The 12,793-nt window shown below is 40.6% G+C and overlaps 1 protein-coding gene across 2 annotated transcripts; it reads right to left on the bottom strand.

Moving 5' to 3' along the window:
* Positions 1 to 2,213: 2,213 nt before the first annotated feature.
* LOC308118485 (cystathionine beta-synthase-like) lies at positions 2,214 to 12,596 on the bottom strand. Of its 2 annotated transcripts, none has more exons than XM_080477924.1 (15): positions 12,543 to 12,596; positions 11,634 to 11,794; positions 11,419 to 11,525; positions 8,922 to 9,056; positions 8,766 to 8,845; positions 8,475 to 8,679; positions 8,284 to 8,375; positions 7,594 to 7,710; positions 7,431 to 7,515; positions 7,224 to 7,329; positions 6,934 to 7,011; positions 6,713 to 6,847; positions 5,614 to 5,722; positions 5,445 to 5,529; positions 2,214 to 4,501 (listed from the first exon to the last, which is right to left on the bottom strand). In XM_080477924.1, exons 2-15 carry the CDS (start codon positions 11,774 to 11,776, stop codon positions 4,380 to 4,382), a joined length of 1,599 nt encoding a protein of 532 aa, XP_080334050.1. In that variant the 5' UTR covers positions 11,777 to 11,794; positions 12,543 to 12,596; the 3' UTR covers positions 2,214 to 4,379. The 2 variants fall into 2 exon arrangements, with proteins under 2 accessions (XP_080334050.1, XP_080334051.1); XM_080477925.1 differs by having other exon boundaries at positions 11,634 to 11,818; positions 12,543 to 12,593.
* Between the last annotated feature and the right edge of the window lie 197 nt (positions 12,597 to 12,793).

Below are 12,793 nucleotides of genomic sequence, written 5' to 3'. Positions count from 1 at the left end.
CGTGCAGTGATGTGGAATTTTTTTTGTTGTGTGCAGCCGCTTAAAAAGCAATTAAACTATTTATGCTGTCATAATCTGGAAAACTGAAAATTAAAATCCCAGTGTGAGGCAATAAAATGTTTTTCCCCCCACTGTGGTAAATCCCAAAAAAAGTGCCTCATTATATCGAGTTTTCTGTTCATCAAATAATCCACGAGGGCCCCCTCGCTGCTGATGACGTCACTTTTAATCTTTCCTGGCTGTACAGGTCTTTTTGAGCTTGGCCCTACCTGATTAGTATATTCAAGGCCTGGAGCCGGAGGCAAATAATTAACCCTCTAATGCAGCAATTATTCTCAAGAGGCAAAGGCAGCATTGAAAGTCTGAGATAAACTGGACTGGATGTGCGTCATACCTCATTTGTGAATGTGCAGAGTGTTTTTTGGGGGGGTTTTAGTCGCCGGTCACACACTGGCAGCCATTTGTGATTCTTCCGATGACCTGTTGATTCTGAACGCCGTCTCATTTTCTCCTTACGTCAAGAGGCAGGCGAAGCGTTTCCAAGCTAAACAGATCCTATCACGGTCAAAATGGGGGGGAAATTATATTGGATTTACCTTTTCAGGCTGTAATGGGACGTTTTATGGAGGTAAAAGGAAGAGAATCACGCCAAAGCAAATTCTAGCATTTCCAAATCAGGAAATTCATTCATATTTTTAGCAAAGAAATAGAAACTGTGCTGCTACTCAAGTATAAATCGTGCCGAGTACAACTGAACTGAATACACTTGCAGTATCATTAGTATTAAAATGAAATGCGGGTAAACGCTTGGTATTGAAACAATACTACAAGTGGAAGTAACTGATTAGTTTTTATGACATTCTCCATCTCCTGCTCGCCAAGCTGAGGTTTCATGGTTACTATTCCACTTAACTCCTGTCTACCGGAAAGAAAGAAAGAAAGAAAGAAAGAAAGAAAGAAAGAAAGAAAGAAAGAAAGAAAGAAAGAAAGAAAGAACTTCACCATGAAGCTTATTCAGCATTCAGTTAAAACCTGAATTAATATTCACTGGACATTAACTAACAAAACAATCATACGTGATTTTTCTTTCTTTCTTTTTCACAGATTTTACTTCATTTTTTTAAGCTACAGAATAGAATCCTAATATCCATCCTAACATATAACTATCTGGAAGTGACCCACATCGTCCTGAGACGCTGGCCGGTGACCTGATGTGGGGCCGCGGCGGATGTTTGGCTGTTGTGTGATGCGATATCTTTCTGCATTTCATTTGCTGCGCCATGACGACTTTTCACCTCCGGATTAACCCTGTTTACTAATGAGGCTGGTGGCGACGGTCTCCAGTGCGCGTCACAGCCACGTGAAGCCAATATTCAGTGAAACTGGAGCTGTTGTTTTAAACATTCTCTCATTAGGACGCCAGAAGTAAACACCTACAATGAGTCGCTAATGATTTCCCAGTGCAAGAAGCCACCAGAGGAACCAAACTTTTAATTTGTTAAATCTGATGTATTTCTGGTTAAGACAGGGGATCATTTAATAACATACAGCAATTCAACTCACTGTTAAAAAATTACTTTTCACAAAAAACAACAACAACATGTCTATTTTTAGTCTCTCTTGCATGTAACAAGGTAATTTAGGGGTTGATTCTCCTTGAAGGATTTTCTTAATTGTTATTTGATGCATCTGTGCTGCTCATCAGACTCTTTCTCAGTCGTTTCCCTATTTAAACACAAGACTTGTATTTTTTTTTTTCTGTGGCTCTTTGTGGACACAGAGCAACAAAAGTCCACTTTACATCTCTCAGTGCTCATTTTGTGCTCGTTTTTAGTTGATTTGTATCTTTGTGGAAAGTTTTGCAGCTGTTAATGCTCAATGTGTTTCTCTTCGACGTGACTTTGTTTCCCTTAATGATCATTCTGGACCACTGAGCTTGTTTGCACTTTTCCTTTTTTGTAGCTCCATTCAGGTCTCTTGGTAGTCATTCTCTCTCTTCGTTGAGTCTGTATTTCTCTTTTTATTTTCATAAGATTTTTTCCACCTCTTCTTGGTCATTTTGAGTCCCTCATGGCTGTTTTGTGTCTCTTTGTTGTGGGTTGATTGAACAATCCAACAAGAAATCTTCAAAAATCTCTCCTGTGGGATCCCAGACTTTGCCTGACTGTGCACGCAAACACAGAGACACGAACGCACACGCACACACACACACACACACACACTTCACTTTATTTTACTTTTACGGAATGAACATTTGTATTACATTAAATGAGACATTCTGCATTTATTCATTGAAATTAGTCATTTTCATGTGTGTGGAGTTATTTGAATGTCTTCCGTCTTCACCTCAAACCTTTCGTCTTCTTTTGACCCAGGCAGGGTTTTTTATATGAATAAAGAATTCATGTCACCACTGACTGAAGGAATATTGAAGCTCCTTTGAACTCGGTGCTCTCATATGGAACTGAATACACACACACACACACACACACACACACACACACACACACACACACACACACACACACACACACACACACACACACACACACACACACACACACACACACACACACACACACACACACACTGGCCTACATGCTCTGCCACTGCTTCAGGCTGCCACTGCTTCCAGCTGTGGGTCTTTCCTGCCCCCCTCTGGGGCAATGAGGCATTACACATGGAGAAACGGGGGAGGAGTGGAAGAAAACAATGAAGTAATAATTTTGGGGTATTCTAGCCAATAATTAAATAAAATATTCAAGTCAATAGCGTACTAACATTTCGAAACTGATTTAACGACTTAGAATACTATTTATCTGGTCATATATTATTGAAATAACATTATAAACCATCTAAAAGTGTAATAGCTGCAGCCAAACTGTAATAATAGATAAATAGGACTGCATTTCTTGGATTGTCTTTCATTTTGTTATCATTATTATTTGTTGAGGATACATGGCGTTCAGTGAGCCCTCTAAATGATGGCTGTAAATTAAAAAAGATAGATTTGAATGCTTTATTAGTAAGTTCTTTTTATTGGCTGCATTACATATAAATTGGCCAAAATTATAACTGTTGGCAATTTTTCCATTATTGGTTGATACAAGGAGCAAACGAGATTTACCTGTCGCTGCATTATTATATCTGCTGTTTCTTCACAGATTAGGAGTCAATCTATATGAAACTGAACAGGGTGTTTAGCAGAACCAGTATGTTTCAAATGTCAGTAAAAAGTCCTCTTTTTCTTTTACTCCGAAGAATAAATAAGAAGAAATCCTTTTATTTGTCCTGCAGTAGTACTGTGGGATTTGTACTCTCTTTTTAACCCATGGCTAAGGGGCCTTGCTAAAAGGCAGGAACACAAAGTATATTTCACTTCCTCCAAAGATCTCTTGCTATACTCTGAAGATTCAAACCAGCAACCTTCTGGTTATAAGCTCGCTTCACGAGCTTCTGATCCACTGCTGTCCTATTTATGTCACGTCTTGTTCACATCTGCCTCAAAATCATTGTTCTTGGTTGTTTTTTGGGGGGATAAATATTTTTTTTCATACACTTGTTTTGGACTGTAAAAGGAAACTGGAGTATAACAAGAAACACACACACACACACACACACACACACACACGCACACACACACACACACACACAAAGAATAATCTGCAAACTAGACCAGTGTCAAACCCAGGAATCATCACTGTGAGCTGAGAGTACTAACCACTGCACCACTGCGCAGCCTTAGACCAATGATCTACTCAATGATTACTCAAGGGGATGCGGTAGATTAATAAAAAACATATTTTGCAAGAAAACAGAAGACCGACTGAATGTCTTGTGGTTTTATCAAATCAATTATACATTTAAAAATCTGAGTTTAAGATCGTTTCATTTAATGTGTGTGAATTGGTTTGGTTGTTTTAATCTGTTCAGCTCCTGTTTCTTATACGGATATGTTAGTTTATAAATAAGTAGTAATAATAATTCTATCATAAATAGAAGTGAGATTTTAAGAAAAGATCATAATCCTTAAAGAGCAGCTGTTAAAAGTATTTCAAAGAGCAGCGCGTTGTTTTTGATTGGAGCAGATGTGAACGTGACGAGGAAACGTGTTTGATATTTGTTTAATGTCATTTTGTGGTGTTGATGATGAGAATTGTCACCACATTTAGCACTCACTTACTTAAAATCTGCTCGTGTTTGACTTCACGATATTGTTTTCTAATAAATCCGAGATGAAGCCGAAGGTGTTTCGGGGGTGCAATTTTGTGGCTTTGAAAGAATAAAGGTTAGATAGCACTGGATCCGACTAAACTAGTAGAACATGTGTTGTTCCTGGATAGAACTGTGACGCTGTGCAGGTCGGACACAGCAGAGGGTCACAGAGACTCTGACATCACGCCGTCCTGCCCCTGGTGTGTTGAGACGAAGTCAAGGACGTCGATCTCCGTCACAACGGCAAACACCATCTGTCTCATACGAGCGGATCCCTCAGGCTCATCTGGACGGAAACACAGACGGTACACTCACATGGACGTCGCTACAAAAATACTACCAAGTGCTTTGTACTTGAAAAGACGCAAATTTCTAGAGTGAATCATGTTTGCAGACACACAAAATACATCCTGGAGAAAGAAAGAACACACCACACACACATTGAGTGATATTTGGTGGATTTTAAACGGACTTTAGTCTCATAACCCGGCACACTGTGGAGTGGAGGTCAGAAACTCCAGCAGGACTTTAAATTGGACTGCAAAATGCACTTTAGTGCACAGGAACAATGTACATCTTTTGCAAGTTGTTCTCGTCAGATGTGAGTAAGAATCCTGCATTTCTATTATCTGTAGTTTCTGTGCTCCAGGGAACAGTCGGATTCTGACTCCGTCTGGAGTGCTCTCTCTCTCTCACACCGTCTGTGGTTCAACTCGCTGTACAACATAAGACCACAGGTTTTAAGCACAGTTAGAATGTCGCCTCAGTTTCCAATTGTCATCGTCAATGATTTCATCCTCCAGTTAATTATCTTCCAATATATCTGCATGACTGAATCATTCTCAATGCTACAAGTAAAAGTATTTAAACCATATCTGAGCAGATCAACTGTAATTCTGTCACACACTCGCTGTTTCAGTCCCTTTTCCTCACTGATAGATATTATTACACTGTTTTTAATCCAAAAGGATCCATTTTGATTGATTATTTTGTATTTTCATTTGAATAACACCAACTCTAAAAATGCAAATTTGACATTTGAGCCTCTTTGTGGGTTGATCAGGAAACTGTAATGCTCTATCCTATGTTCTTACATTGTGCAAAACAAACTATAACCCATTGATAGGATATATTCTGCACCTCTTCTTTTTTCCAGTATGACACTTATCGTTTCACCACACAGAAGTAAAAAAAAAAAAGCACTATTAAAGAAAGATAGAGTTTCTTACACTGTGTGTAATCGTGCATAACCAGGGCAAAGCTGTCCGTGGTCAGGACGCGGCACAGCTTCTCCAGGGTGTCACTCAGGTGTACCTGGAAGTGAAGATGTTCACAGCAGAGTGAGTACTGACCATCCATGCTGCACGGCTCGCTACGAGTCTCCACTCGCTGGCTGACCTCTTTAAAGTCTTTACAGACCGCCGAGTTGACAGCGTCTGAAAGCTTGACCTTCCCTGCCAGCGCCGAGGACAAGATCCTTCCCAGAGTCACCGCCCCAACAATCACACTGTGAAAACACAAGAGACAGGCGCAGAGTTCAGCTTTGAGAAACAAACTTCAGGAGGAACCGAGAGGGACTGATGGGCTTCAAGCAGCAGACCAGCTTAAGCTTCCTATATGACCTCCGAACAGTTTCTACACTCCAACGCTTGGTGAGCGAAAAACACCACTAATTCAAAAATCTTTTTGTGGCTGAAATTAGACTGAGCCCATCTTATGTGGACTCCCTCCTTTTGTCGCCACGTATTAATCCCACGTTTGTATTGATCCTAGCAGAACACTTTGTTTTCAGCTGAATGTGGGTTTCTCAAGTTTCTTTCAGCTCACGACTTCAAGTTCAGCATTCTAACACACTCTTTACATTTAAATCTCGATTTAATACTCCTGTGTGTATAGGACCATTTTCTTAGTTGAGCTGCTGCAGGTTTAGACTGCTGGTGGACCTCATTCAGTGCAGTTCGATTCCAATCTTATCTCCAATAAATGCCAGTAATGTAATAATTTTGGCTATTCTGAATGCAATAAAGCCAATAATGTAAAAACTAAAATGTAAAAGATACATACTATGCATGTATTTTTCTAAGAATGAGTATCACTACTATCCCATCGACTATAATTATTTATGATAAGCAACCTGCACCGATCCTGCAAAAAAAGAAATGCAGTCATATTTCTGTATTATTACAAACATGTTTCATTTTGAAAGCTTTATTTTGAAGGCTACTTGTGAATGTAAGATGGTAGATTATAGGAAAAGATGTTATTACAACAACGGCTAAAAATATCTTATTACACTACTGGCAAGTGAGTACATTATTGGCTTCATTACATTTAAATTAGGCAGAATTATTCCATTATTGGTTGTTACCCACCTGTCTTAACTTTCTATTGATTCTTAAGCATGTCTTTAACTTGGTGTATCATTGATATTTCCCCCCCCTCTAAGTTGTAGAAGGTAACAGCTTTTGTTTATTCTAAATAAGATAAAGAGACACACCCTGACTCACTCACAACTGGAGCCTGGTCGAAGCCTTTCTCCTTCAGGATCTCGATGCTCTTCTGGCAGGAGACGGTGTGTGAGAGGATGAGCGGGGCGGACAGCTGTAAACTCTGCACAGTCAGGCTCTGCCACCTTCGAGAGACCACACCTCATTAAATCACCTTTCCATCATACCTGGATGAGTAGCGAATGTGGGGGTTTGTTTCACTTTGTCTTACCATGGCTTGAAGTCCAGTGGTGCTTCAGGGTTCAGGAAGCCTTTTTCACACATCCAGCCATCATTAAGGAACTTTGACCTGAAGGAAAAAGCCGTGAGGGGTGAGATTTAAAGCACAAAAACTGCTGTGAGGAATTAGACAATGTACAACGAAACTGGAGAGCTGCTCCCCTCGCAGTAACAGATAACAGTGTAGTGCGACAATAGGTGCAGGAAACGGTTTCCTCATCAGTTCTTCCTTCAGGGCAGACAGTACATTCTCTCTCGGTCAGTGTGTTTTCACTCTCTCACATGTAGTTGCGTACAGAGTCGGCTAACATGATCACACATCGCTGACCCTCCTGCAGCTCCTGAGCCATTCTCACGGCGGCCGCCATCACTGAGCCGGAGCTGCCGCCTGCAGAAAAACAGTCACCTCAGGCCAAGATGAACTAATATGATCTGAAGCAGATGATGTCAAAAACATTTTTTTTTTTTTTAAATCGGGGTGAACCCTACCACACAGAAGACCCTCCTCTCTGATGAGTCTGCGCGACATGGTGAAGGTTTCCAGATCGGTGGATTTGTACCATTTGTCAATGAGCTGCACGGATTTGAATGAGAGGATGAAAGTTTAGTTAAAATGTAAATACTAACGCAATCATGCGGGGAAAGCACTCACTGATCTGTCCAACACTGTGGGGATGAAGTCATATCCGATGCCCTCCACTTCAAAGGAAGTCTTTCCACTCGTTTCATTCGACTCCAGAACGGAACCTTCAGGATCCACACCGACTATCTGAACACAAGGCCAGGAAGGCAGACGCAGCAGTAATAATAGTCTTGATGAGCAGGATATTATTACTGAGCACATATCTTAAAACAAAAGTATCCATTAGTTTGAGGACCAAATAACATGACTTTTGTTTACTAGTGACAGTCAAAGTGTAAGCAAGAGCAAGTCTAGACACACATTTATTACATTATTATTTTTTCTAAAACATTGTAAACATTTGTATTTTTCAAAACACTATGACCTTTACCATCTGATTCACTTACAATAAATAAAAGGTTTCTTTCAATCACTGAATATAAGAAATTTCCTTTGATCGCATGCTTTTCTTTGTCATATGATGTTAGGGAAGATTTCCATGCATTTGTTGTTGTTATTGTTTTTTTGTTTGTTTAATAAATTGGTGCTTGTTTACTTTGTATCTATTCATTCTATCTATATATCTTTATTTTATAACTAGTATTTGACTAAAATGTATTTGTAGGTTGCTGGGTTGTAAGCTTTGGGGTAATTGGACTAAAATTAATTCATTAAAGAAATAAAGTGTGGTCAAGATCTCAGTGGGCCTGACCTTCCTACCTTGACATTGGGGCACTTCTCCTTCAGCTTGCGGGCAACACCGGTAAGTGTCCCGCCTGTGCCGGCTCCAGCTACAAACATGTCCAACTTACCTGAAATGTAAAACACCTTTACGTTTCTAAACCACAAACGAAGACAGATCAATCCCCCCCCCCCCCCATCAACCACCGAGTGGGTTGCATGACACAAACCGTCACATTGCTCCAGGATCTCTTCAGCGGTGGTATCGTAGTGAGCCAGCGGGTTGCTGGCGTTCCGGTATTGATCGAGGACGTGCGAGTTGGGGATTTCACCCTTGAGACGCCAGGCAGTACGGACATGAGACTCAGGCGAATCCAAATCCGCAGATGATGGCGTGCGTATAACGTCTGCCCCGAGAGCTCGCAGCACATCCACCTGCAGGACACAATCACGAGAGACACTCGTCTCCGTGCACCACACAGGACTCATGTATGGTTTGGTTGGTGATCAGAGCTGCTTGCCTTCTCTGTGCTCATCTTCTCAGACATGGCGATGATACAGTGGTAACCTTTGACTGCAGCGGTGAGGGCCAGACCGATGCCTGCAGGATTTACACAACCGGCCCTTAATTCCACAGGTAATAATTCTGTGACTCTGTCCCGGTGTGGTCCAGCTACCTGTGTTTCCAGAGGTGGGCTCGATGATGGTGTCTCCTGGTTTGAGGCTCCCGGCTCGCTCTGCGTCCTCCACCATCCTCACGGCGATCCGGTCCTTCAGGCTGCCTCCTGGATTGAAGAACTCACACTTGGCCACTGGACAGTCACAGAGGAGAAAACACCAAAATACTGATACTAAACCAGAAAAGTGGGGAAAATCGTTGAACTCAGATGTTTTTTAATTGAAAAATTCCAACTTTCTTCAAGGGAAGTCAAAGGATGCTTCCTATCAGTTCAGTTTAAAGTTTATTTATGAGAAATAACCCAATTAGCTCTGGTTTCTAATGCGTTTCCAGCATATTGAAATCAATAATATACCAACAGAAGTTAAAATGACACAGAATAAAAAAAACATTTCAATACAATATTATCTTGTGGCAATATTGCTGAGAAATCCAAATGACATGCTTCTTGTTTTACTGTCAAAGATCCTGCTGGAAGGTCATAGAAAGACAGGAGAGACGACAGTGGAAAGATATGTCGTGTGATAGAACCTCCTCTGTGTGAATGTATGGCGACTGAGGAAGAGAGAGAAGTGAATCCCAGCAGTCTAAACCTACAGCAGCTTAACTAGAAAGTCATCCTGAACTTGGACCAGTTCTCACTGTAAGCTTTATTAGATAGGAAAGATGGTGGGAGGAGTCTAATAACTGAAAGCTCCGCCTCCAAATTTACTTTCAGAAACTCTTGGATTCATTCCCCAAAACAGAAAAGAAGCACAACTCAGGCTTGGAAAAGGCACTTCTCTTGAACTTTATGTTGTTTTTTTGTATTTGGGTTGACAAACATCGCAGAATCTGATGAAAATACTTCGGCACTGATCTCTTGCGAAGTGTTTGGCACAAATCAAGCGAATAAAGCTCAACGACCGAACAGGTGCAGGAAAAAGAAAACTTTATACCAAAGTATTTTCCAGTCGTAGGAGCCTTTCAAATTCCTGTTTTCAAGGTTAATTCTCCGGTGTCACAAAACCCCGGCCAGTCACACGCCACCGGCCAGCGAGAGGCCAAACTGGAATCAAACCCCTGTGGTCAAAGCACCGGCGGCTCCTCCACTCGGCTTAATATATCACCCGGCATCTCATGAATGAGGCCCTTGTACACACACGGAGAGCCAGGTTTCAATTAACTCGACAATCTGCCGCTGCTCAGCAACAGTCGCATCCAGGCTGCACTTTCACCACTGAACAAAGCAAACATCTCCGCTTTCACGTTTTTTTTCCTTCAAACAGAACAAACCAGCTGCTGTTTGGGGTTTGGACCCTTTACCTTGCTGAAACTGTTAGAGGTAGGTTAGAGGACTTAGTTGTTGTTTTTTTTAATTGCTGAATTAGCAGATCAACCTTAATTCCCTGGGATGTGAGCTTAGTTTTGTGAAACTTTCTAAACATTTACCCATGTCACTTGTTGATCCTGCTCCACCTCTAGAAGGTGGAGAAATTGATCAAATTCACTGGTTGGACGAAGCGGAGACATTTCTCGGTCACGGCTCCATAGGACGAGGTTTAACGCCGAGCTTTTAGAAAATGTGTGTATTTGCATTGGAGGATAGCTCAGCTAGCCTCGGATAAATGTTGGCAAAGCCGGCCGGGACTTGTTAGTCATGAGATCAGTTTTAAATGTTTGGCTCGTGGAAATTGGCGAATGGACAGTGTGAGCTGCCATGGGTCTGACTCACTGATTTTCTTTACCGACTGTAACTGGGTACATGTTGTAACTGGACATTACGACGTTTACTGAAAAATCACTGAAATAGGAATTTGTGCTTATGGACGTTTTTGCTTAAAAACCTAAGGAGCTTTGTCTTCTAAAATATTTTGGCGCTCAGGGAATTGAGCCACATGGATCTTTACAATTTCCTTACGTGGTCGGCTGCCTGTTTGTGGTAAACCAGCAGGGGGGTTCAAACAAAACAAAAAAACTTGCCAACCTTGCCTTCTGATGACATGAGAGCTCCAGGGCTTCCTACTTTCATCAATATGTCCAGGAAGCGACATTTTGAAGGCAGTATACTGTGACTGTAAATAAAATGGATTACTAATAATGTGACTAAATATATTTAGTGTGATTTGATCAGACTGATTTTTTAGTGTTAGTTGCTTTTCAAATTCTTTGTTGGTTGTATTTTATTAAAGTAAACATTAAAAAAAAAAAAAAAAACACTCCTGATTCGTTTTATTTATTGAAGTGAGGAGGATTGTTGTTTCCTTTGTATTATAGTTTGGGTTTTTTTCACGAGTTTAACTTGCCTGAGTGGCTCAACATGAGCGATTTGATTTTAACATGCCAGGTTATCAGAGGAAAATCTAAAGGATTAGAAATCTATCGACTGTCGTTAGACAAACAAAAAGCCCCCAAACAGCATCTTGCCCCGGGCCCCTATGAAGCTAGACACAGCCCTGGTCATGATATCTAACTATATGTGTGTGCGTAGTGACATTCAGCTGTTTTGTACTCACACATGTCACATTTGAGCCCAAACTCCTTTGGAATCCTGTTCAGGCGAACCAGAGGCGTGTGTCCGACTTTTCCAAGGATGTTGGGGAGGATGTTGGGCGGCTGTGTGCTACAGCAGAACAGACAAAAGGGGAAGACATCCAACAAACACTTTTGAGTTTTCGTGGATGATACTTGATTTTCAGAGGTTTTCTTTCTCGCTGGTTCTTATTCTTACCGAGCCGGATGGCTGTGAGGGGACTCTGAAATCGGCGCGCCGAGCCTCCAGGTACATCTGCTGGGCAAATCAGGGCGGATCCAGTTATTCTGATCAGCATCTTCATCCCCCTCCAGCGCAGTCCGACTCTCGTTGGAGGCCATCGTTCATCTGTACTGTAACTATTGGGTTAGGTTGATGACTTCCTTAATGAGAGGGTCATAAATACAAAGCAAACTAAAAACTAATTTAACCACTAGAAAACATTATTAAGTTGTTTCTTCTGCGGCTGTAGACATTTTTAGAACATTCATCAGTAACTAGCTTTTGCTGCATGTCTGATTTGTTTTTATTCTAACAACACACTCGGATATATTCACTACTTGTAGTAATGGAAATTCCATTTTTGGTGAAATAACTATTTTAACTTAGTGAAGCAGCCTCTTTATCACTGATGTCTGTGACATCTCTGATATACTGGATATAAACATCATCATCAGAACAGAAATCTGCGAACATTTTGGATGTATTGTGATCATTTTTAGAAAATAAAAGAAAAATGTTTTTAAATGTACAGCTTCAAATATAACTATATGAAGCCAACTATATCTGGATTATGAATACAATTTCAATTAATCATGAACTGTGCATGTTGTTTTTCCCACATTTATTTTTTATTTTTTTGTAATTTTCTTATTTAATGAACCAAACAACACATAGGCTGATAAGTGATCTTGACTGATTTATAGTGATTATAGTGATCAGGAGATCTAGAAGAAATCATTTTAAGAATTAATTCCTGGACAGACATGCACATTCAGCTTAGAGTTATAAGTAAAATAGTCTGTAAACACTATGAAATGAATAAAAAACAAACATTATGATCATAAAAACCTATAAATAGTGATTATAAAAGAGTTAAGATCCTACCTGCGTGATCTCTGCTGGTTTAAATCAGTGAGACCGAGCTCAGCTTCACACACCGCGTCGCTCCAGCCGAGCCTTGTTTATAAACGTTTTGTATCTATAACACAGTTTACGGTAAAAATGAAAAAAAAAACAACACTTGCGCCTTTATTTCAACACAACAGCATTTATTCCAGTCATCATGCTCACAGGGAAACTGAATAAAAAGAAGGAAAGTTTTAAATAAGTCTGCTTACAAACGTTTTTATTAGTAA

This window comes from Lipophrys pholis (genome assembly GCF_963383615.2).
Source record: "Lipophrys pholis genome assembly, chromosome: 13".
Taxonomy (NCBI): domain Eukaryota; kingdom Metazoa; phylum Chordata; class Actinopteri; order Blenniiformes; family Blenniidae; genus Lipophrys; species Lipophrys pholis.
The sequence above is the reverse complement of the archived record's forward strand: the minus strand, read 5'-3'. Positions and strand labels throughout refer to the sequence as shown.